The sequence below is a fragment of the Leopardus geoffroyi genome, chromosome C1 (assembly GCF_018350155.1).
Source record: "Leopardus geoffroyi isolate Oge1 chromosome C1, O.geoffroyi_Oge1_pat1.0, whole genome shotgun sequence".
Taxonomy (NCBI): Eukaryota; Metazoa; Chordata; class Mammalia; order Carnivora; family Felidae; genus Leopardus; species Leopardus geoffroyi.
In genome coordinates, this window is record NC_059328.1 from 57688393 (window position 1) to 57710076 (window position 21684).

At 35.9% G+C, this 21684-nt stretch overlaps 1 protein-coding gene across 12 annotated transcripts in view; it reads left to right on the plus strand.

Moving 5' to 3' along the window:
* The window catches only part of LRRC7 (leucine rich repeat containing 7), a 552029-nt gene that overhangs the window by 101129 nt on the left and 429216 nt on the right, over nucleotides 1–21684 (plus strand). For 11 of the 12 annotated variants that reach the window (XR_006712370.1, XR_006712369.1, XR_006712368.1 and 8 more), the window contains exon 2: nucleotides 4676–4773. Coding sequence is in view for 8 of the 12 variants with exons in the window: in XM_045477806.1 (XP_045333762.1) it covers nucleotides 4676–4773 (98 nt within the window). In the remaining 4 variants the exon portion in view is untranslated. Of the gene's footprint in view, nucleotides 1–4675; nucleotides 4774–21684 lie in introns of those variants that run through there. The other variant, XM_045477807.1, reaches the window with a different exon arrangement.

Here is a 21684-nt window from a genome sequence, read left to right on the forward strand (position 1 = left end):
TAAATTCAATAAAATTTCACAAATCACAAATTCAGTTCCTCAGTCACACTAGCCACATATTCAGTGCTCAATAATTGAATATGGCTAGCAGCTACTGTCTCAGCACAGATATTGAACATTTCCATCATCACAGAAATTTCTATTGCACAGTTCACATAGTAGCTAATAGCCTGGGCTCTTGAGTCAGACATATCTAGATTTAAATCCTGAATGTTGCACTTACTGTATGATGCTAAGCAAGTTACTTAACATGTCTGAAATTCAGGTTAACCATGAATAAAATAAGGATGACATAGATAATACATATATAAAGAACCTAACATAGCACCTGACACATAATGGACATTTTGGAAATACTTACATCTAACGGTTCTCTTCTCTTAACCAAACACCTTTGTCTTCCAGTGACTCAGTCGTTCTCCCTCATCTTCCTCCATCCAGTACAAATTCATTTCAACCATATTTATACCCAAGTTTCACTTCCTTTTTCAACTAGTCATACTCCCAATCCAACCCACAATTCTAAATTAATCCAAAATTGTTCTCTGTTCCAGCTGAGTCTGCCAAACCTTGTTGGAGGAAATCATTTCACTGTTGAGATTATCAGCCTTATCAGTGGGCAGCCTCCTGGTTCATCTGGTGGACTACCAGAGAACTTGGCAAGCCTTTAACAATATCTCTTGGGCTAATCTTCTCATTTTTGATAGTACCTGTCCTAACTGCAGTCTTTTCACCTTTGTATCAGCAAATGGCTATATCCTGGAATGACTTCACTGAACTTCCCTCCCCTGTATCTCCCAAGTGTATATTTTTTATTTATAGGGTTTCCCAAAAGCCAGTTTTGGGATCAGTGTAAGGCTACTTTAGAAGTATTTGATTCATGTTAAAAAATACATCTACTTGGACCTGACCCCTGCCTACTGAATGAAAATCTTTAGTAGTGGGAATGGGGGAATGTGTACTTGTTTAAAGCTCCTCAGGTGATTTTGTGACCTAAATTTGGGGTACACACCAAGAGAGCTGTAGACACCTTTGCTCATAATCTCTGATTGCTTTTTCACACTCTTTAATATTAATGTGGCTGTCTCAATTTCTTCCCAGCAGTTGACATGTAGGCTGCACTTTTCAGAGCTCTTCAATGAGTTGTTAGAGCATCTGTCTTGCCTGTGGTCATCACACTTAATCTCTCCTTGCTGGCACTGTTAACACACTCCCACTGGCGGCTTGCCAAGTTTGAAAGTAGCAAGAAAAGCTCCTTTGCTGTGTCCTGGCTGTGCTCCAAAGCTTCATTTTTGGTCTTTTTGTCTGACCATTTAATGCAAACTGTAGATCATAGATGACACCGGTGGAAGAGTTCATGTAACCAAGAGTGTAATCTCAGGAAGATGGAAGCCTCAGTTATGTAATAGTTTGGACATGAATATTGCTCTGTAAAATTTTAACTTAATTCAAATTGTGTTTTCTACTGGGCATAACATTTGGCATTCCAGAGAAAAAATGAACTTTCAATGCTTTTTACAATTTTTTTCATCTATTAGTGTGTTGTATATATCATTTATAGTGAATTTCTTGGCTCCAGTTATCTTTTTGGCGGTTGTCAAAAACTTAAAATGTAATGAGTTTGAGCCCCTCGGGCTCTGTGCTGACAGCTCAGAGCCTGGAGCCTGCTTCAGATCTGTGTCTCCCTCTCTCTCTCTGCTCCTCTCCTGCTCACACTCTGTCTGTCTCTCTCAAAAATCAGTAATAAGCATTAAAAAAATTAAGTAATTAAATAGTCACTGATAGAAAGGAACATTTTAGTGAAAATAGCTGAAAGATCAAAAATGAACATGTAATTAGCAAATAAACTTATATACGAATATATATGTATATATATACTTGTGTAGTGTTATATTTATATAAATATCTAATATGTATACTATTTATATACAGGCATAGATTAATGTAAATATTGCTGTGTTTAAGAAGAACGTTGCCACTAATTATTCATTACACAGTAGAATCTCAAGTATCAGTTTCCTAGTGGAATTATAATGAATAATCATAGACTCATGGAAATAATGGATTAGGAAACAAGTAGAAAAAGATAAAAAGTCAGAGAATCTTGATTAAATCTCAGTTGAACCTTTACTTAACGTGTGGCCATGAGCAGGTTACTGAACATTTCTGAGCCTTAGTTTCCTCATTATAAAATAACCTTTCAGGAGGTTGTTGTAAAGACAAAATGGAATAAACGATAAATGGTAATACATTATAAGATAAATTCACTTGTTGCTAAGGTCAAAGGGCACTGTACAATTCTGAAATATCTTATAAATTCTCTAAGAATACATTATGTAGCACTTTAGTTAATTTATGGGAATAGCAACTCACTTTTATCCATCTTAGTATCCTTGAAAGATTATCATATAGTAAATCTTAAATCTTACTAAATAAAATGAAGTATATTTTATTAAGTTCTTTATTTCTGAAAATTGGCAATTCATATGCATGGATATTTTGTGTTTTGCTAATAATCAAAACATTTATTTAGCCAGAATTTCTTTTTTCCTCAACATTGCCATCTGCTCTTTTTCTTTGTTAAATAAAGGCCAGTTTTCATACTTTTCCTAACATACTAGACATTTAAAATTTTAGTATATGATTTCATTTTTACTTGGGATAGTTAGGATAAATAATGGCTATATTTGTTGAGCCCTCAAAGTGTGATGGACACAATGTAAACTGTTTTACATGTATTTAATCCTCACAACAGTCCTATGAAATGGCTTGTGTTCCCCATTTACTGATGAAAAAATAAGGCGCAAAATAGGTTATCTTTCTCTAAAATCATCCTTTCATAGACAAAATGGAAGTTTGAACTTAGGCAGTCTGATTCCCAGAACCTAGGCTCACACATTTAAGCCATTGCTAATATTGCATAATCTGCAGATCTGCTTGTGAATGTTCTCAGAATACAAGCTTTGGTCACCATGATTCCTGGGGAGATTGACCTGGAGATTCTTGGGTCCAATAGCAGCCATATGAGTAAAACTCTCCTGGAGCCCTAGTAGTGCTTCCTGACTTGTTCTATAAAAATAAAAAAATAAAAAAATAAAAAAATAAAAAAAAAACCACCATAATTATATGGAATCAATTTCACATATTCAGTAGTCAGAGATACAAAAGGAAAAATAATAACCCATACAAGAGAGTGGTTTACATAGATTCTGATCAGAATAAGCTGTCTGAGTAAAATTGGTTTCTAAAATCACATCACAATTTTATGCAGACATTTGTATGTACAGGTTATGTTTATTTTTTTTACTGTCTTGAGCTTGTAAATACTAGTGAATAATTATTAGTTCACTTAAAGTTATTATTAGATCTAATTGTAATTTGTATATTTGCTGAAACATATAATCAAAATTGTGCATTGAATTAATTCAAGAGTCAGAAACTAGAAAATTTTATATAATTTAGTTTATACAGCTAATCCTTATGGTTAAACTGTAGGGACAGGCCTGAAAGCTAATTTTCCTCTCATAAACAGTGCTAGAGTAAATTATGTCTTAAACCCTTCAGGTTTTTGCTTTGTTCCCTGTCACTGTATTGCTATAACCTCAAGAGAAGTAATTCTTTTTCTCAGTTGAAATGAACTTCAAGTGAAACTAAGGCCCAACTTACCATCACATACTAAGAAACATTTTCTTGTACTTTATATACACAGGCATGTACATTTGAACGTACATTGACACACATATACACACACACAGAAGCCCCTACAAACAAATGGATTAATTTCGGGAAGTATATTGAAAAGTGTTTTTAAGGACTAATGACCATTTCCCATAGAAATAGTGTTATGTTACTACCCCACACAAAAGATTATTTATCTCACATTTTACATAATTTTAAATAATGCTTTTATGGGATTGTCCTCTCCTAATTTTGCCCCCTAGACACCAGAAACATAATCTTCTGCGCCACTAACCCTAGGAGACCCTACACCACTATCGCCCGTAATAGCCATGCTGTTTTCAATGGTATATATGCTTTTGGCCATCTGTTATCAAAACCAGTGATATCCCATTAGAATAATCTTGTAGATGTTAAGAAGCTATGTTTATATTTTCAAAGTGATAATAGATGGTTTTGTTCTGAATTTTCAAATTCTGAACTCTCAGTAGTTTTTTAGTGTTATCAAAATGAGTAGACTATGTACTGGTGGCACAAAACTATGTTTACTGAAACCAAAAAATACTGAACACAAAGTATGTGCTATAAAATATGCTAATCCAACTTACATTTAATTCATTTATTGTTATTCTCCAGTTGTCAGCATCATATATTGCTAGTAGCTGAGAAGTTACATAGGGGATTTCAATGCACAAATTTGGGGATGGGGGGCATTCAGTTCATAGCAACCTGTAATTGGAGAGTGGGTATATGAATTTTGTCTACGTGGTGTTTTTTAATTTTTTTTAAATTTAGAACTCCTTGGAAAAGCTAAGCACTCTCCACTTGCCACAGTCCCTGCCACTCCCTACTGTCTCATTCCTTGACAGACACTTAATAGTGTTGTCTACCAAGCCTTAGTAGATACTTGAATTATTGACTCTTGATTTAGACCATTTGGAGAGTCAAAATTTATAAAGATTTTGGTATTAAATTTAGTTTTGATTCTCTCTTATAGGATGGAGAACCTAATAAGGGGAAGGAATCCCCCACAATATCAGAGAAGTCCTTGTAAAGAAGTTCGTGCAGCACTCAGGAAGAGGCCTGAAGAAGAGTGTAAGTATGTTTAATAGGGTTATGTTCTAGATAGAGTTTGGTGAGTAGCATTTACAATAAAAGATTAACTTTTAAGTGATTAGTCAAATAATAGAAGTACTTAATAAATATTTATTGAATCAAATTGAATTTATTTTTAAAACCGTATGACTATATGATGCCTTGATTCAGACACTAGGAATATTGTTCTGTTGACTGTTTCTCTTGTACATCAAGATATTCTACTGATAATTGGATTCCATGTTCAAATGAGATTGGAAAAGCCTGCATAGTCTACCACGTCTTTCTTAGATATTCATACTATGAATATTAATGTTTCTGAGGAGTCCTGATGTAAAAGAAACTTTGAAATGTGTTTCAAATCAATAGTTTCCGGTTTCATTTGACCACAACACTCTTTCAACGTTTTTTAAAACTGAGAACCCCTTGAAAACCATTGCATTAGACTAAAGAATAAATATCTAATGGTAAACAAAACCATTGCTCAAAAGGAAACATTTGATCAAAAACATTGATCAAAAGGAAACAATCAAATTTACGAAAATATTTTGAAAGATGGAAGTCATATATCTTACCATAAAATCATTTTATTCCATCTGCAGATTAGTAAATATTAGAATATGGAATTGTCTATGGAGACTGTATTTTAATATTTCTAGCCTGTAGCAGTGTTGGAGACATTTGACATAATATTTGCATTTTAAGTTTATAAGATGACCAATAATACTAACTTTCCTCTTGCTATTTGCATATAATTATTTTCAGGGAACTAAAACACATTCTATTATGACCAAAATGTATGCGATTTTTTTTCCTTTTACAGAAACTTACATTTTATAAGGATAGAGCTAATGTGGTTGGTTCACTGGCATATGTAGTTTAATTGACTTTTTAGATAATATTGGCATTTTAAATTAGTTTCGAGTATGCAGTTCTGAGTAAAGACCGAATAATTAGAACTGGGCACACTCATGGCAGGTAGAGTGTTTTCATTCTATTTTGTTTTATTGTAAAGTTAATAGACAATCTGATTGGGTTATCATCTATGTCATTCAGGATAGTGGTAGTTTTTTTAGTGTTAGTTTTCTTTTATTTCATAGATTTATGGCTTTTAACACTATAACAATATCCAATTAAAACTAAAATTTGAAAATGAAAATTGAATTCTGGGCATGATAAAATTAAAACTATAAGAAGCAGACTCTTACATAAAAGTACTGCTCTTTTATTGGGTTCATAGGGAAGCTCTGGGGTTTCTCCTCTATGCTGGTTTAACACAAATAGCTTAGTTCTCTATAAGTTTTATTTTAAAACTTATAAGAGAGTTTTGTGAATGAATCTACCAATGATTCTCTCAGAATTGCTATTCAACATATATAAAGTGTTTTTTCAAAACTCTGAGTTAGTCTAGGTCAGAGGTTGACCATTGAGTCCATTGACCAAATCCAGCCTGATACTTGTTTCTGTAAAAAAAAAAAAAATTTTGAAACATAGCCATCTCTGTTTCTTTAGGTATTGTGTATGGCTGCTTTCACACTACAGAGGAAAAGTTGAGTAATATGACAGAGATTAGATGGCTCACAAAGCAAAAAGTATTTACCTGATTCTTTACAGGAAAGGGTTTCTAAAGCCAGATCTGGGCCATTGGTTCTCAAAGTATGCTCTCCAGAGCAAACACAGTAGCAGCATCTGGGAAGTTGTTAGAAGTGCAAATTTTAAGAGCTGTGATCCACAACTACTGAATCAAAACCTCAGAGAGTTGGGTGCAGTAATCTGTGTGTTTAGAAGAAACCCTGCAGAGCATTCTGATGCCAACTTAAATTTGAAAACCACTAGGCTAAGTCAAATGACTGGCTGCAGATGATAGTAAATCATCATGGATACAAAAGACTAATGAAGGTAGGAATATTTTAGAGTTAAGTTTTATTCTCGTCTTATGGAAGGTATATAACATAACTGATGCTTGTATTCACAAGCAAGTCCTCATCAATTGGATTGTGGCAGTCAGGGCATTTTTCAAATATCATCTCAGGAACTCAGTTGGGTTGACTAAGTTATTGAACATGGGAAGACATACTAAGAAGTAAGAAACTTATAAAATGTTATTCTTTTCTACAGAGGTCTTCGTTATCCCTTGTTAGTATAATGAACAATTCTTCTTGCTTTGTTACCAAACAGTGTTAATTCCCTAAGAAATCCTCTTTTTCAGAATGGAAGGAGTATATCATATTAATTAATTAATACATTAACTTCAGAGTCTCACAGAAGAGTTTATTCTCTAATGTGACACTAGTATGACCAGCTGCAGGAATCTGGGTATTATTTTTTTTAATCTAAGACACCATTTACTAATCTGAAAAATGAGGATAGTGATAGAGTCTACCTTATAGTGTTGTTTTGAGAATTAAAGGAAGGTATTTATACAGGCATACCTTGGAGATATTGTGGGTTCAGTTCCAGACAATGGGAATATCATAAAGTGAATATCACCATAAAATGAGTCAAATGAATTTTTTTGGCTTCCCAGTGCATATTAAAAGTTATGTTTACACTATACTGTGATCTGTCAAGTCTGCAATAACATTATGGTTAACAAAGTGATGTACAATCTAAATAAAAAAATACTTTATTTCTAAAAAGTGCAAACTGTATCTGAGCTTTCAGTGAGTTGTAATCTTCTTGCTGGTGGAGAACCTTGCCTCAATGCTGATGCCTGCTGCCTGATGAGGGTGGTGGTTGCTGAAGGTTGGGATTGCTGTGGTGATTCCTTAAAATGAGACAACAAAACATTTTGCTATACTGATTTACTTTTCACGAACAATTTCTCTGTAATATGTAATGCTGTTTGATACCATTTCACCTATGGTAGAACTTCTTTCAAAATTGGAGTCAAATCTCTCAAACCCTGCCACTGCTTTATCAACTAACTTTATGCAATATTCTCAATCGTTTGTTGTCATTTTAACAATCTTCACAGCATCTTCACCAGGAGTAGTTTCCATCTCACAAAACCACTCTCTTTGCTCATCCATAAGAAACAACTTATCTGTTAAGGTTTGATCATGAAATTGCAGCAATTCAGTCACATCTTCAAGCTCCACTTCTAATTCTAGTTCTCTTGCTAGTTCCCCCACATCTGCAACCACTTCCTTCACTGAAGTCTTGAGTCCCTCAAAGTCATCCAGGAGGTTGGAATCAACTTCTTCCAAACTTCTGTTAATGTTGACATTTTGACCTCTTCCCATGAATTACAAATGTCCTTAATCACAAATGTAGAATAGTGAATTCTTTCCAGAGTTTTCAATCGACTTTGCCCAGAGTCATCAGAGAAATCACCGTATATGGCAGCTATAATCTTACAAAATGTATTTCCTAAATAATAAAATTTGAAAGTCTAAATGATTCCTTGATCCATGGACTGCAGCATGGAGGTTAGGTTAATAGGCAGGAAGACAACATGAATCTTGTTGTACATGTTCATGAGAGCTCTTCAGTGACCAGATATATTGTCAGTAAGCAGTAATATTTTGAAAGGAATCTTTTTTTCTAATCAGTGGGTCTCAACAGTGGACTGAAAATATCTGGTAAACCGTGCTACAAACAGATGTGCTGTCATCCAGGCTTTGTTCCATTTATAGAGCATAGGCAGAGTAGATTTAGCATAATTCTTTTTTTTTAATTTTTTTTAAAAAATTAGTGTTTATTTTATCTTTAAGAATGAGAGACAGAGCATGAGTGGGGGAGGGGTAGAGAGAGAGGGAGACACAGATTCTGAAGCAGGCTCCAGGCTCCAAATTGTCAGCACAGAGCCCATAAGCACAGAGCCCTATGCAGGGCTGGAACTCACAAACCAGATCATGGTTTGAGATCATGGTTTGAGATCATGACCTGAGCCAAAGTTGGACACTTAACCCACTGAGCCACCCAGGCACCAATGATTTAGCATAATTCTTAAAGGCCCTAGGAGTTTTGGAATGGTCATTGAGCACTGATTTCAACATAAAGTCACCAGCAGCTCTAGTCCCCTAAGAGGAGAGTCAGCCTGTCCAGGCACTGATTTTTCCTTTCTAACTAGGAAAGTCCTAGATGACATCTCCAAACAATAGAAGTCTGTTTTATCCACATTAAAAATCTGTTGTTTAGTGTAGCCATCTTCATTCATTATTGTAGCTAGATTTTTCTGGATAACTTGCTGCAGCTTCTACATCTGCACTTATTACTTCACCTTTCATTTTTGTGTTATTAGAGTTGGTTTCTTTCCTTAAATTTCATGAACTAATCTCTACTAGCTTCAGACTTTTCTTCTGCAGCTTCCTCACCTCTCTCAGCCTTCATAGAATTGAAGAGAGTTAGGACCCTGCTCAGGATTAGGCTTTGGTTTAGCGGACTGTTGGGGCTAGTTTGATCTATCCAGACCATGCAAACTTTATCCAGATTAGCAATAAGGGTATTTTGCTTTCTTATCATTCATGTGTTCACCGAAATAGCATATTTAATTTCCTTCAAGAACTTTTCCTTTGCATTTACAACCTGGCTAACTAGCACAAGAGTCTTGGCTTTTGGCTTAACTGTCCTCACTGAGCTTAATCATCTCTAGCTTTTGATTTAAAATTAGAGACATGTGATTATTCCTTTCACTTGAACACTTAAGAGGGTTAGTAATTGACCTATTTCAATATTGTTGTGTCTCAGAAGATACAGAGGCTTTAGGAGAGGGAGAAAGATGGCAGGTGGTGAAACAGAACACATACATTTGTTGATTAAACTTGCCATCTTACATGAGCATAGTTTGTGGCTCCCCAAAACAATTGTAATAGCAACATCAAAGATCACATGATATCACCATAACAAATATAATAGTAGTGAAAAAGTTTGACATATTGTGAGAAAACTGAAATGTGACAGAGATGTGAAGTGAGCAAATGCAGTTTGAAAAATGATACAGATAGACTTGCTCAACACTGGGTTGCCACAAACCTTTAGTTTGTAAAAACACAATTATCTGTGAAACAATCAAGTGCCATGCAATAAATTGAGGTATGCCTGTATTAAGTACTTGGTATAGAACCTGGGACATAGTTTTCTTTTCTTTCTTCTCTCTTTTGTTTCACTTATTATTATTCTTATTTCAAACTTAGCATCTGTGTGAAGATAATAAAGCGTGTTTCTGATCACAGAAATGGAAATTAATAGAAATTACCACCACTATCTTTAGAAACAATAATGCACAGCAAGCAACAGTTTGTGAACAAATGACATAAATCTGAAATTCTTGCAGCAGTGTTAAATAGTAATTCATGTTAGGTAGTAATTTTCTCACACAGCAGCATCATTCTTTATTATTCTACAAATTCCATATGGGATCTTGACCAAGACTTGCTGGGTCAATTCCCATGGAAAGCTGCCACCTTAGAAAGCCATCATAGAAAGCTAAATGTGGCTTCCCCTTTGAATTGGAAGGAGCAGTAGAAATTGACTCCTTTAGATGCAAGGAGAAGTCTCTTTTATTTGGAGATATTGCATACAGAAGGTTTTGCTAAGTAGCATAATTCATACTGCTCTCTTTTATAATATTTTATACTTTTCTGCAGTATTTTCAAGTGAAGATCAACATTAGGTCACCAGACATAGCTCTTAACCAATTATTTCATGTGAATTATATCTTGATATTTTACATCTAGCATAGTCAAGCAAACTTTCAGTAAAAATAAATTGCTCCCTGTAAAAGACAGGCTTTGAAATATGCTCAACTTACATCCTATTAAAAAAAACAAAGATATAAATTTGTCTGCCAAACCACAGCCCCATTCAGCTACAGCACTACATTCTGTTTTATTCCTAGGTAAGCCTCTGTAAAGAGTCATCTATACTCACCCCATTTACTTATTTCCCACTCAGTTGTCCAAACCCATGCAATCTGGGTCCTACCCAGTCACTCAACTAAAATAGCTTTCATTCAGACCACCAATAATTGCTTTGTGTTGCTGTTATTTGTTTTTAATTGCCATGCAACAGATTACACAAACTTAGTGGCTAAAACATCATTTATTATCTTGCAGTGTCTGTGGGTTGGGAGTCCAGGGTGGGCTTAGCCAGGTTCTCTGCTTCAGGATCTTACCAGGAGCTCAGTTGAGGAAACATCCATTTCTGAGCTTGCTCAGGTTGTTGGAAGAATTTGTTTCCTTGTGGTTGTATGGCCAAAGCCCTGCTTTTTGCTGGCATCTAGCGGGAAGCCATCTTTAGGTGTTAGATACCTCCTACAGTTCCTTGCTACATGTATGTTCTCAGTATGGCTGCTCACTTCATTGAGACAACAAGGAGACTCTGTCCTCAGGGAAGGCCCTATCCATCTTTTAAGGGCTTACAGCCGATTAAGCCAGGCTCACCCAAGATAATCTCACTTTTGTTTAATTCACAGTGAACTGATTTGGGACTTTAACTACACCTTCACCTTTTCCATATTCTGTTGGTGTCATAGACTCTAAGTCTAAAGTTCTCTTTTGGCCAGCAAAAGAGCAGATGCAGGATTAAAGCAAGAGATGGCTAATGTCTGGTAAAAGACAAGAGCCCCAAACAAGGGTCCTTGCCCATTTTTATTAAGATCAGAAGGCTTACAAATATGGCGATGGACGTGCACAAAGAGACAATGAATCTGTGAACATTAACTTGTGGACGTGAGCAAAAGAGGGTTTTGAAGATACTTGGGATTAGGGGTCTGGGTTAATACAAAACAAAATCTGGGATCTGGGCAGTTGGAAGGAAGGTTGTTTACAGCGGGCATGAAGTGGCACCTCTGTTTATCTTAGCTAATCTAGGGGATGAGACAGGTAGGGGAAATAACCTCAGGGTTGACAAGGCACCTTTTCTTTTGTTAACCATCTCCGTTCTGGGCTCCGTTCAGAGCGCTTCATAGTCCAATTCACCAATTTACCGAACTTGGCCCTATTCTCCTGTGAAAGCAGCTTTATGCTATAGTACTAAATTAGGGGTGCTTCCACCATGAAAACTAATCTTGTTTATTTCATATACCTATGTATTGGGCACCTTTGTGCCCGTTCCTATTTTGGGCCTTTGCCCCTCCCTTTCTATTCTGGGGGCCCTGGACCTCCTCTCTATTTTGGGGTGCCTTTGCACCTCCCTATTCCTGGTACCTTTGCATCTCCCTATTCATGAGGTGCCAATCTGGTTTACTCAAACTTGAGTGTAAGCATTTTATGGCTTTGTATTTCTTTATGCCTTGTTAACCCATTGGTGTAAGCCCAGGGCATTCCTAAGCTTATCCCCCACATATTGGCTATAAACAAATCACAGATCCTACCCGTATCCAAGGGGAGGGAATTATATAGGGCTTGAACTTGGGGTTCTAAACTTGGGGTTATGATGACCATGGGGCCACCTTAGAATTCTGCCTACCACTTGCTAAATTCAGGGAACAACTTTTATAATGTCCTTTTTATTTAACTTCTTAGCACAAATCAATGCTATTGATTCTCTTTTGAAAGAAATTTTTTTGACTACCATAATACAATATTTTTCTGATTTTTGTCCGTCTCTCTGATTACTTTTTTGCATGCTCAACTTGCTATTTCCATCCATTACATATTAAAATTTCTGAAGACTGTTTGAATTCTTCTTCCAAAAATACTCTTTCCATGAACAATCTAATTACACTCACAGCATCAAATATTACTATAATCAGATTCCTCACAGATTGGTACCTCCAACCCAGACCTCTCTCCATATATCGGAATATCTACTTGACACATTCCCTGGTTTTCTTAAAAGTACCTCAAAGTGGATGGCTCAGTTGGTTGGGTGTCTGACTTCTTCTTGGGTCATTATCTCACAGTTCATGAGTTTGAACCCCATGTCAGGCTCTGTGCTGACAGCTTGGAGCCTGGAACCTGCTTTGGATTCTGTGTTTCGTCTCTCTCTCTCTGCCCCTACCTGGTTCATACTCGGTTTCTCTCTCTCTCTCTCTCTCTCTCTCTCTCTCTCTCTCTCTCAAAAATAAACATAATTAAAAAAAATATCTCAAAGTCTCAAAATCAGTGCTCTTAACCTCAAAACCTGAGCTTCTTCCACTGTTTTTTTTTTTTGTCTGCATGTTGTATCTTCTGAACTGTCCAGTTTCAAAAGACATAAAGCTAGAAGTGATTTTTTTCATACATTTTTCTCACTTTCCTCCTATAGCCACCATTTCAAGGTTTCTTAATTTTGCCTTCTGAATACATTTTGAATCTGCTCACAAATCATTTCCTTTGCAAAGATTTTAAGATTCTACCAGATACTCCAAAAAGTGGTTCTCCTATATACACTTCTGAAAATCTTTCATTTTGAAATGATCCTATGGGTTTCCATTGCTCATTCAAGAAAGACAAAAGCCTTACTATAGTTTATAGGACCTCCAAGAGTCTAACTTGTACCCACCCCTTCAACTTCATCTCACACTCTATCCCTTTACTCTCTGTATTTCAACCACATGGGTGTTCTTTTAATTCCTGAACATATTCAGTGATAGAGGGACAGAATATATATATTTTTAAATGGTATAGAATCAGAGAACAACAACAAAAATTACCTTGGAAAGGAAGAGTATACCTTTGAAAAATATTGAATGTAGAAATGAAAAAAAAATAAAGTAGTATGAATTTTTTAATAATCACAAAAATATAAATATTCTATTAAATACCTGCAAGGTATAAAGAGATTTTTTGAACATTTATTTATTTTTGAGAGACAGAGAGAGACAGGGCACAAGTGGAGGAGGGATAGAGAGAGAGGGAGACACAGAATCTGAAACAGGCTCCAGGCTTTGAGCTGTCAGCACAAAGCCCAAAGCAGGGCTCAAACCCACAAATCTCGAGATCATGATCTGGGCTGAAGTAGTACACTTAACCAACTGAGCCACCCAGGTGCCCCATTGCAAAGTAAAAAATAAGGAAAAGGCAGAATTTTTTTTTTCGGCAAGTAAAAAGCAGAAATAAAAATGAACTCTGATGAGGAAAGGTATTAGAAGAAACTCGACATAATCTTCATGGGAGTCCATAAAAGAAAATTTGACATTGTAAAATGTTAGATGTTTTTAAAATTTTTATTTGTTACTTATTTATTTTTGAGAGAGAGAGAGAAAGAGAGAGAGAGCGCCAGCAGGGGGGGAAAGGGGCAGAGAGAGAATCTCAAGCAGGCTCCACGCTAATCGTAGAGCCTGACATTGGGCCTCAATTCCATGACCCTGGTATCATGACCTGAGTTGAAATCAAGAGTCAAACGCTCAACCAATTGAGCCATCCAAGCACCCCAAAATATCAGACCTTTGAAGAACAAATATAGAAAACCCATGAATACAAGGGAAATATGCCCCCCAAAAAGATGAAGGGAAATAATGACAAATATATGAAGAAATAAAAAATGAGAATCCAACCTAAGAATTACAAATTGTTTTAAGAAAGAAATCAGAGTGATTCAAAGGAAAAAGTCATCAGACTTAGTTGAGTATACTTCTCCAGGTAATAAACACATGTGACTACATATTAAAATCTCTTACAGTATGCTATACAGTCACTTAAATGAGATCTGCCTCCAGAAACATCTAGACAAATATTTTTATTTAAAATTTTTTAATGTTATTTATTTTTGAGAGAGAGAGGCAGAGTGTGAGTAGGAGAGGGACAGAGAAAGAGGGAGACACAGAATCCAAAGCAGGCTCCAGGCTCTGAGCTGTCAGTACAGAGCCCAACATGGGGCTTGAACTCACAGACCAGGAGATCACTACCTGAGCCAAAGTCAGATGCTTAACCAACTGAGCCACCCAGGTGCCCCTTGATAAGCTTTTTAAAATCACACTATCAACTCTTTGAAGAGCAAGATATCTGTCTTATTTACCATTATATCAGCCACACATAATGTAGTGTCTCGAACTTAGGAGATATTTAACAAATATTTCAGAAAAGTGAAGAAATTAATTACTTAACTTTTAAAATAAAAGTGTACCATAAGAGTCCCCTTGAAAGAGAGGGGAAGAGGAGAGAAAGAATTAGAAACAGACAAAGACAAAGAAAGAGAGAAAGAAAGAGAGAAACAAAGGAAAAGAGGAAGGAGGAAAGGAAGGGAGGGAGCAAGAATGGAAGGACAAATTTTTCATTTTAAAACAGATGCCAAGAACTCAGTTTTCCCTGATTTTCCCTTCTAATTTTCCCTGAAAATTATTCAGTGAAACGACTCTGAAAGCTTAAAAGAAGAAGAAAAACTGGCTGGGACTTCAGTAATTGATGAAAGACAACATTGTGTGTTTTTTGAGTTTTGTTTTGTTTTGTTTTTATCTTCCATATATCCCTGGACTGGACACCATAGATAACTGCAAACTGGCACTGTCAAAAGACATGAATAACAACAACAACAACAACAAACACATAGTAATAAGCAAGAAAAGCCTGTTCTTCCAATCCAAAGGAATGGGAGAGAAGCCCAGTAGATATCTTGTAGAGAGCCCTAACCAACATTCTAAAATCCCAGCTGACAGGCACTTTAATCCACCTTCAGTAGCAGGTAGCAGGGGAGAGTGGCTGTGAAAGCCTGTGTTTTCCTGCCTTCCACCCAGTGGCATAAGTAGACCCAGACCCTGTGGTTTCTGTGCCTTCCCAGAAAGGTACTCTGCAACATTAGGGTTCCCAGAAAGGCACTTTCATTGTGGCAGATGTCACCAGTAGTGTGTGAGCAATAGCCCACAGTGCCAGAAGAATAAAGCAGACCAGAATAGCATTAGCATTACAAGGGATTAGAAAACTGTCATTGTAATTAAAACCCACAAAAGTAGTCCAGAATCTATACGCTAAATCTAAGTAGGATAAGTGCCTGGTAAAAGTAGAAGATTCTTACAGGTTCAAGAGTCTCCAACCATAACAACCAGCAATGTCCAAGATAGGATTGAAAATTGTATTATTCTGGGGTGCCTGGGTGGCTCAGTCGATTGAGCATCCAACTCCAGCTCAGGCCATGTTCTAATGGTTCGTGAGTTAGAACCCTGCATCAGGCTGTCTGCTGTCAGTGTGGAGCCAGTTTTGGATCTGCTGTCTTCCTCTCTCTCTGCACCTCCTCCACTCACACTCTGTCTCTCAAAAATAAATAAACATTAAAAAAAAAAGAAAACTGTATTATACCAATGGATTTATTATATATTTGTAAGGTAAAAATGGTATTATACTAGTATATCAAGAACCAGGAAAACCACAATTATCTGACACCAGTACTAAGATGAATCAGATGTTGAAATTATATGACAAGGAATTGAAGCAGGCATTACAAAAATGCTTCAACAAACAATTACATAATCTCTTGACACAAGTGAAAAAAATAGAAAATCTCAACAAAGAAATAAGTTATTAAAAATAGAAATCATATAACTGAAAAGTTTAATAACCAAAATAAAAATATTGCTGAATAGACTCAATAGTAGAGTGAAAATGGCAAAGAATAAGGTAAGTGAGCTGGAAGACAAATTATTCAAATTTACTCAATCTGAACAACAAAGAGAATAATAGACTTAGCAAAAATGGACAAAACTTCTAGAATTTCTGTAAAAATAATAGGGTCTTAGAGAAGAGAAAGAGCATCTAAAAAAAAAGAATTTGTAATAGTATTGGTTATACTTCCCAAATTGGTAAAAGACATAAGTTTAGAGATTCAAGAGGCTAGATGAACTCTAAAAATGATAAAACCTAAAAATCCCCAATAAGATTGTCATAATTAAACTTACGAAAACTAAAGATAAAGAAGAAAATCTTAGAACCAGAGAGAAATAACAAAGACTTAGCCCTTTACCTATAAAGGAACACAAATTCTAATGATGTGAAAGAAGAACAACAAAATTGAGTAAAAATAGAACTAAACTTAATAGGACATTCTTTTCTGTCATATTTTATTGTTGAAGTAAAAATTATAGCAGAACTTGATAAAGTGCACAACGTATGTAGAAGAACTAATTAACATAAGAACATATATGAAGTAGGGAGAGTAAAGGGACCTAAATGTAAATAAGGATCTCTATTTCACACGAAGTGGTAATGACATTGAAAATCCAGTAAATTGTGATAGTTACATAGTTATGTTATGTTATCCAGAGCAACCGCTAAGAAAATTATACAAAATTATATACTCAAAAATCATAAATAAATAAAAATAAATTATAAATAAAAAATTGAGCTAAAAATATCCAAATAACCCATATGAAGGCAAGAAAAAAAAAGCCAGAGGAATGAAAAACCAAGGAACAAACAAAAAATAATAAAATGGCAGCATTAAACCTTATGATATCGATAATTACATTAATTATAAATGGTGTAAATGTTTCAATTAAAAGGCAGAGCTTGTTGGAGCACCTGGTTGGCTCAGTCAGTTGAGCTTCCAAGTCCTGATTTTGGCTTAGGTCATGATCTCAGGGTCATGGGATTGAGCCCACCATTGAATTCTGTGCTGAGCTTGGAGGCCTGTTTAAGATTATCTTTCTCTCTACCTCTGCCCCTCCCCTGCTCATGTTCTCTTTCTCTCTCTCTCTCTCTCAAATTAAAAAAAAAAAAAAAAAAAAGGTAGAGCTTGTCAGATTGGATAAAAAGGAAAGACAACATGTGTTGCCTATAAAAAAAATCTCTTTAAAGACACAGATGATTAAATATAAAAGGATAAAAAAGTATATATATATATATATGTGTACACATATATATATATATATCTCATACTATTTAAATGAAAGCTAGAGGGACTATAATTATATTTAAAAGAAGTTCAAAATCAAACATAATAAAGAAAGTCATTCCATAATGATAATTTCCTGGAATTTTAGGTCACTGACCTTAATAATTAGAAGGAATCAAGCATCAAGACATATTTGGATGCCCAAGAAGAAAAGGAAAGTTCTCCAAAAAAAGAAAAATACATAGATGAGGAGTTTGACAAATAAATTTGACTTGCTACATATTTTTGCTAAGAGTTGGTTCTATTATCTGGTGAAAAGCTTTTTCACATAAAATTTCAGCCTTTTCTACATCCTTCCTCTCATTTCAGTAGTAACCACCCTGCTAATTCATTCCTCCTTACCAAAGCTTCTCTTCTTGGCAGAAGGCAGTACCTCCCTCCTATCTGTCTCTGGAACACTTTGTACAGATTGTGAATGCAGTGCTTAGAGCACAATATTTTATCCTGTTGCTTGCATGTCTATTTCCTCTCCATTGGATTATAAGTGGCTTAAGGGCAAGCGGACACATCTTATTCATCTATTACTAGCATTGAGCACAATATTTGATATATAGTCATTACTCCAATAAAAATTTACAAAAAAAGAATGAATTGTGAAACTTACAATTTGATTCAGTCATGACACCTACTAGAGTTTAAAGACATCCAATAAATAACTTCTGCATTCCAGAAAAATTTTGGAACCAATTTAAATATTGACAAAATGTCAGAGATCAAGAATCATTTTTAATGATAGATAGGGGGACATAGCTAAGATGTTTGGTAACAATTTGCTACTTCATAGTACACTTCAGATGTATGCATATGTACTGACTCAGCCACGGCAATAAGGAAAAAACACAGGCTTCTTTCTATGGGGAATTTCTCTTAAAAACTTTATAGCATTGAGGAACAGATCAATGTAGCTTATCTCCTGAAGCAGCTTCATCTCAAAGAAACATGGAGGAACAAACTGGGCTACACATGTCTACTTCCCCTTCAAAATTTATGAATTACATAAATTGCTTCACTTCCTAACAAGAGTTAGAAAAGAAATAAAGGTCAAGGGTGCTGGGGAAATTTCTGCACCCAGAAACTAGATGAGTGCATAAGAAGAATCTCCACTTACAATGTTTCCTAGGGTTTTTATCTCTTAAGCTACTGGGCTTAAACTTTAGGTCCTTAGACAATGAGGGGGGGGGGATTTATTAGGGCAGTCTCTAACCAGACATCAAGTGCTACTCTTCCGTGGATCCTTTTGGGATCATTGGGGGCAGAGAGAAGTAGTATAAATTTCACTCTAAGACCACTTTAAAACAAAATCTTGGACACTTCATTTCATATTCTACTTGTCATCCCAAATAATGTCCTATGTGATTATCTAGGGTTCTGCAATACACTTAAATTCACTCATTTATTCAGCACATATTGATTGAGTACCTCTTGCACCTCTCACCCTGTTCTGGGTGTTTGTGATACATAGTGAGCAAAAATTTAAAAACCAAAAAAGGCAAACTTTCCCATTCTCAACAGAGTTATATTCTAGTTGGAGAAAACAGACATTAACCAAAATAAATAAGTAATAATTCATTAGAAGGTGATTCATTTTGTAGAAAAATATAAGCAAAGTTATGGGGGGTTAGGACCAGAGAGAGATTTGAGGGCAATTTTAAGTGGGGAGAATAGAATAAACCTCACACAAAGGATGTCATATAAGCAAGGAGGTAAAGCTGTTAGCCACACCAGTCTACTACTTATCTAGAATCCATGACTTCTGCATTTAAATTCAGCTGGGAGAACACCCCCAAAGATTAATTTTGGCTTGATGCATTTATGATATGTCACCTGTATATATAACCTTCTCTCAGAGGCTATTAAGAGAGTGGGTTTTTTTCCAAAACTTAGAAATTTATAATGATGAACACCGTAATCATCAGAGTGCCTTTCTTTCCCATGAAATATTTCCAAACTTTTAATTTTAATTTTTGGCACTCTTTGAGTGCCAGCAATGCACTGAATTTGAATCTGTCTAATGGCATGTATTTTACAGTCTGGTGAGCAAGTGTCTTTGATCCTGGAAGCCTAGTGGCCACTGCCATGTGCATTGCTGTGGAATTTCTTAGACCTGTACAACCACTGTCATTCTTGCCTGTCTCTTGTGGGGAATTAACCTCAGCATGTTCCTGACCAAAAGCAGCCATTGTTATGGCTGAATTGTGTGCCTCTGAAGACCTCATGAGGGTAAATGCCTCCTCTTTGGAGAAACTTGCTTTCCTCCATATTATATTGTTCCAGATAGATCTTGAGTAGAGTTTCTTTCTACTGTATCTTTTTGATAGAAGTGACATAGGCACATAGTGTTCTATTCCTTTTAGAGTAAGGTTGACAGATAAAATACAAGACACCTGGTTAAATTTGAATTCAGATAAGTAATAAATAATTTTTTAGTGTATGTCTCAGACAGTATTTAGGGCACATTTATACTAGCAATTACTCATTTCTTATCTGAATCTGAGATGTAACTGAGTGTCTGAATTAGGGTTTTCCAGAAAACCAGAAACAATAATATATCCATCTATCTATTGTTAAAAAAAAAAAGTCAACCAAGTAAATTTGAAGATCTAATTGGCTTTGTTAAGTGATTCATGAATTGGGCAGCATCCCATCCAGCAAGTAGAGAGATGTTCTGAGGAACTGTACAAAAGAGGTTTATATAAGAAGTGTGGGGCAAGAGGTTATTAGCAAAAGACAAGAAAGGATTGTCACATCTTTTTGTAGGGGGAAAGGATGGCAGGGTTTTTATCACACCTCATTAGAGCTGTTCTGGAGATTTTAGATTGATTGGTAAAAGCTCACATTCCTGGGAGAGGTTGAAACTGTAATTAAGTCTTGGTGTGCTATTGCGGGGGCAAATGACTCCATTTGGGGCTTGTTATTTCATTTTTAACACTATATCTAATTGTAGGCATAGGCATAGATATCTATATCTGTAGATACAGATAGATCTCTGTCTATAGATCTCCCTGTGTGTATGTATGTGTGTTTGTGTGTGTGTGTGTGTGTGTGTGTGTGTGTGTATGATTTACTAAAGAATTGGCTCACATGCTTATGGAGTCTAGCTAGTCCAAAATCTGTAGGGTAGCTTGGTAGGCAAGAGACCCAAGGTGGGGCCAATGTTGCAAGACAAGTCTAAAAACCATCTGGTAACAGAATTTGTTTTTTCTCAGAGATCAATCTTTTTCTATAAAAGGCTTCAGCTGATTAGATGAGGGTCTCTCATATTATGGGTGACAATCTGCTTCACTTAATGTCCAGTAATTTACATGTCAATCTCATCTAAAAACACCCTCACAGAAACATCCAGAATAATGTTTGACCACATATCTGGGTACTGTGGCTAGGTTGATGGTCAGGTTAACACAAAATTAACCATCAGAATGTCCTTTATTTTTGTGTGCTAAATCTGGCAACTTTCAGGGGGCCTCAGTTGAGTTTCTAAGAGTTTAAGTTGTGCCTTTAGTTGATCCATTTCTTTCTTTAACAGTGTAAAACTAGTACTACTTATTGGTACCTTTTGTTCTGTTTTGTTTTTCATTGCTTTTGGATGCAAATATATATTTTTCTAATATATTTTTTAAATATTGTCTTGTGAGGTCTCCCATATGAGATATGAAATCAGTAAGTGCTGAGTCTTTCAAAGCCTTCACTCTTTAAACAAATCATATCCATGACCTCCTTCCTGAGTTGGATAATCCCACCCAGGAAGATTCCCATGAAGTAAAATCAGGCTAAAGCCTGGACTTGAGCTCTTATTATTCTGCATGCCTTTTCCTATAATATGTCCTCTTTAATATGTCTTGTCTTTCTTTGCTGGATATTTCCTTCCTTTCTCTCTTTGTCTCTCTCTTTCTTTCTTTCTGCCTTTCTTTGCCTCTTTCTTTCTTTCTTTTTAGAGAGAGAGAGCACCTGTGGGTGCACATGAGCATGAGTGGGGGAGGGGCAAAGGCAGAGGGAGAGAGAAAATCTCAAGCAGGCTTACACAGCCAGCACAGAGCCCCAGACTGGGCTCCATCCCACTACTGTGAGATTATGACCTGAGCTGAAATCAAGAATTGGACATTTGGGGTGCCTGAGAGGCTTAGTTGGTTAAGCATCAGACTTTATCTCAGGTGATGATCTCAT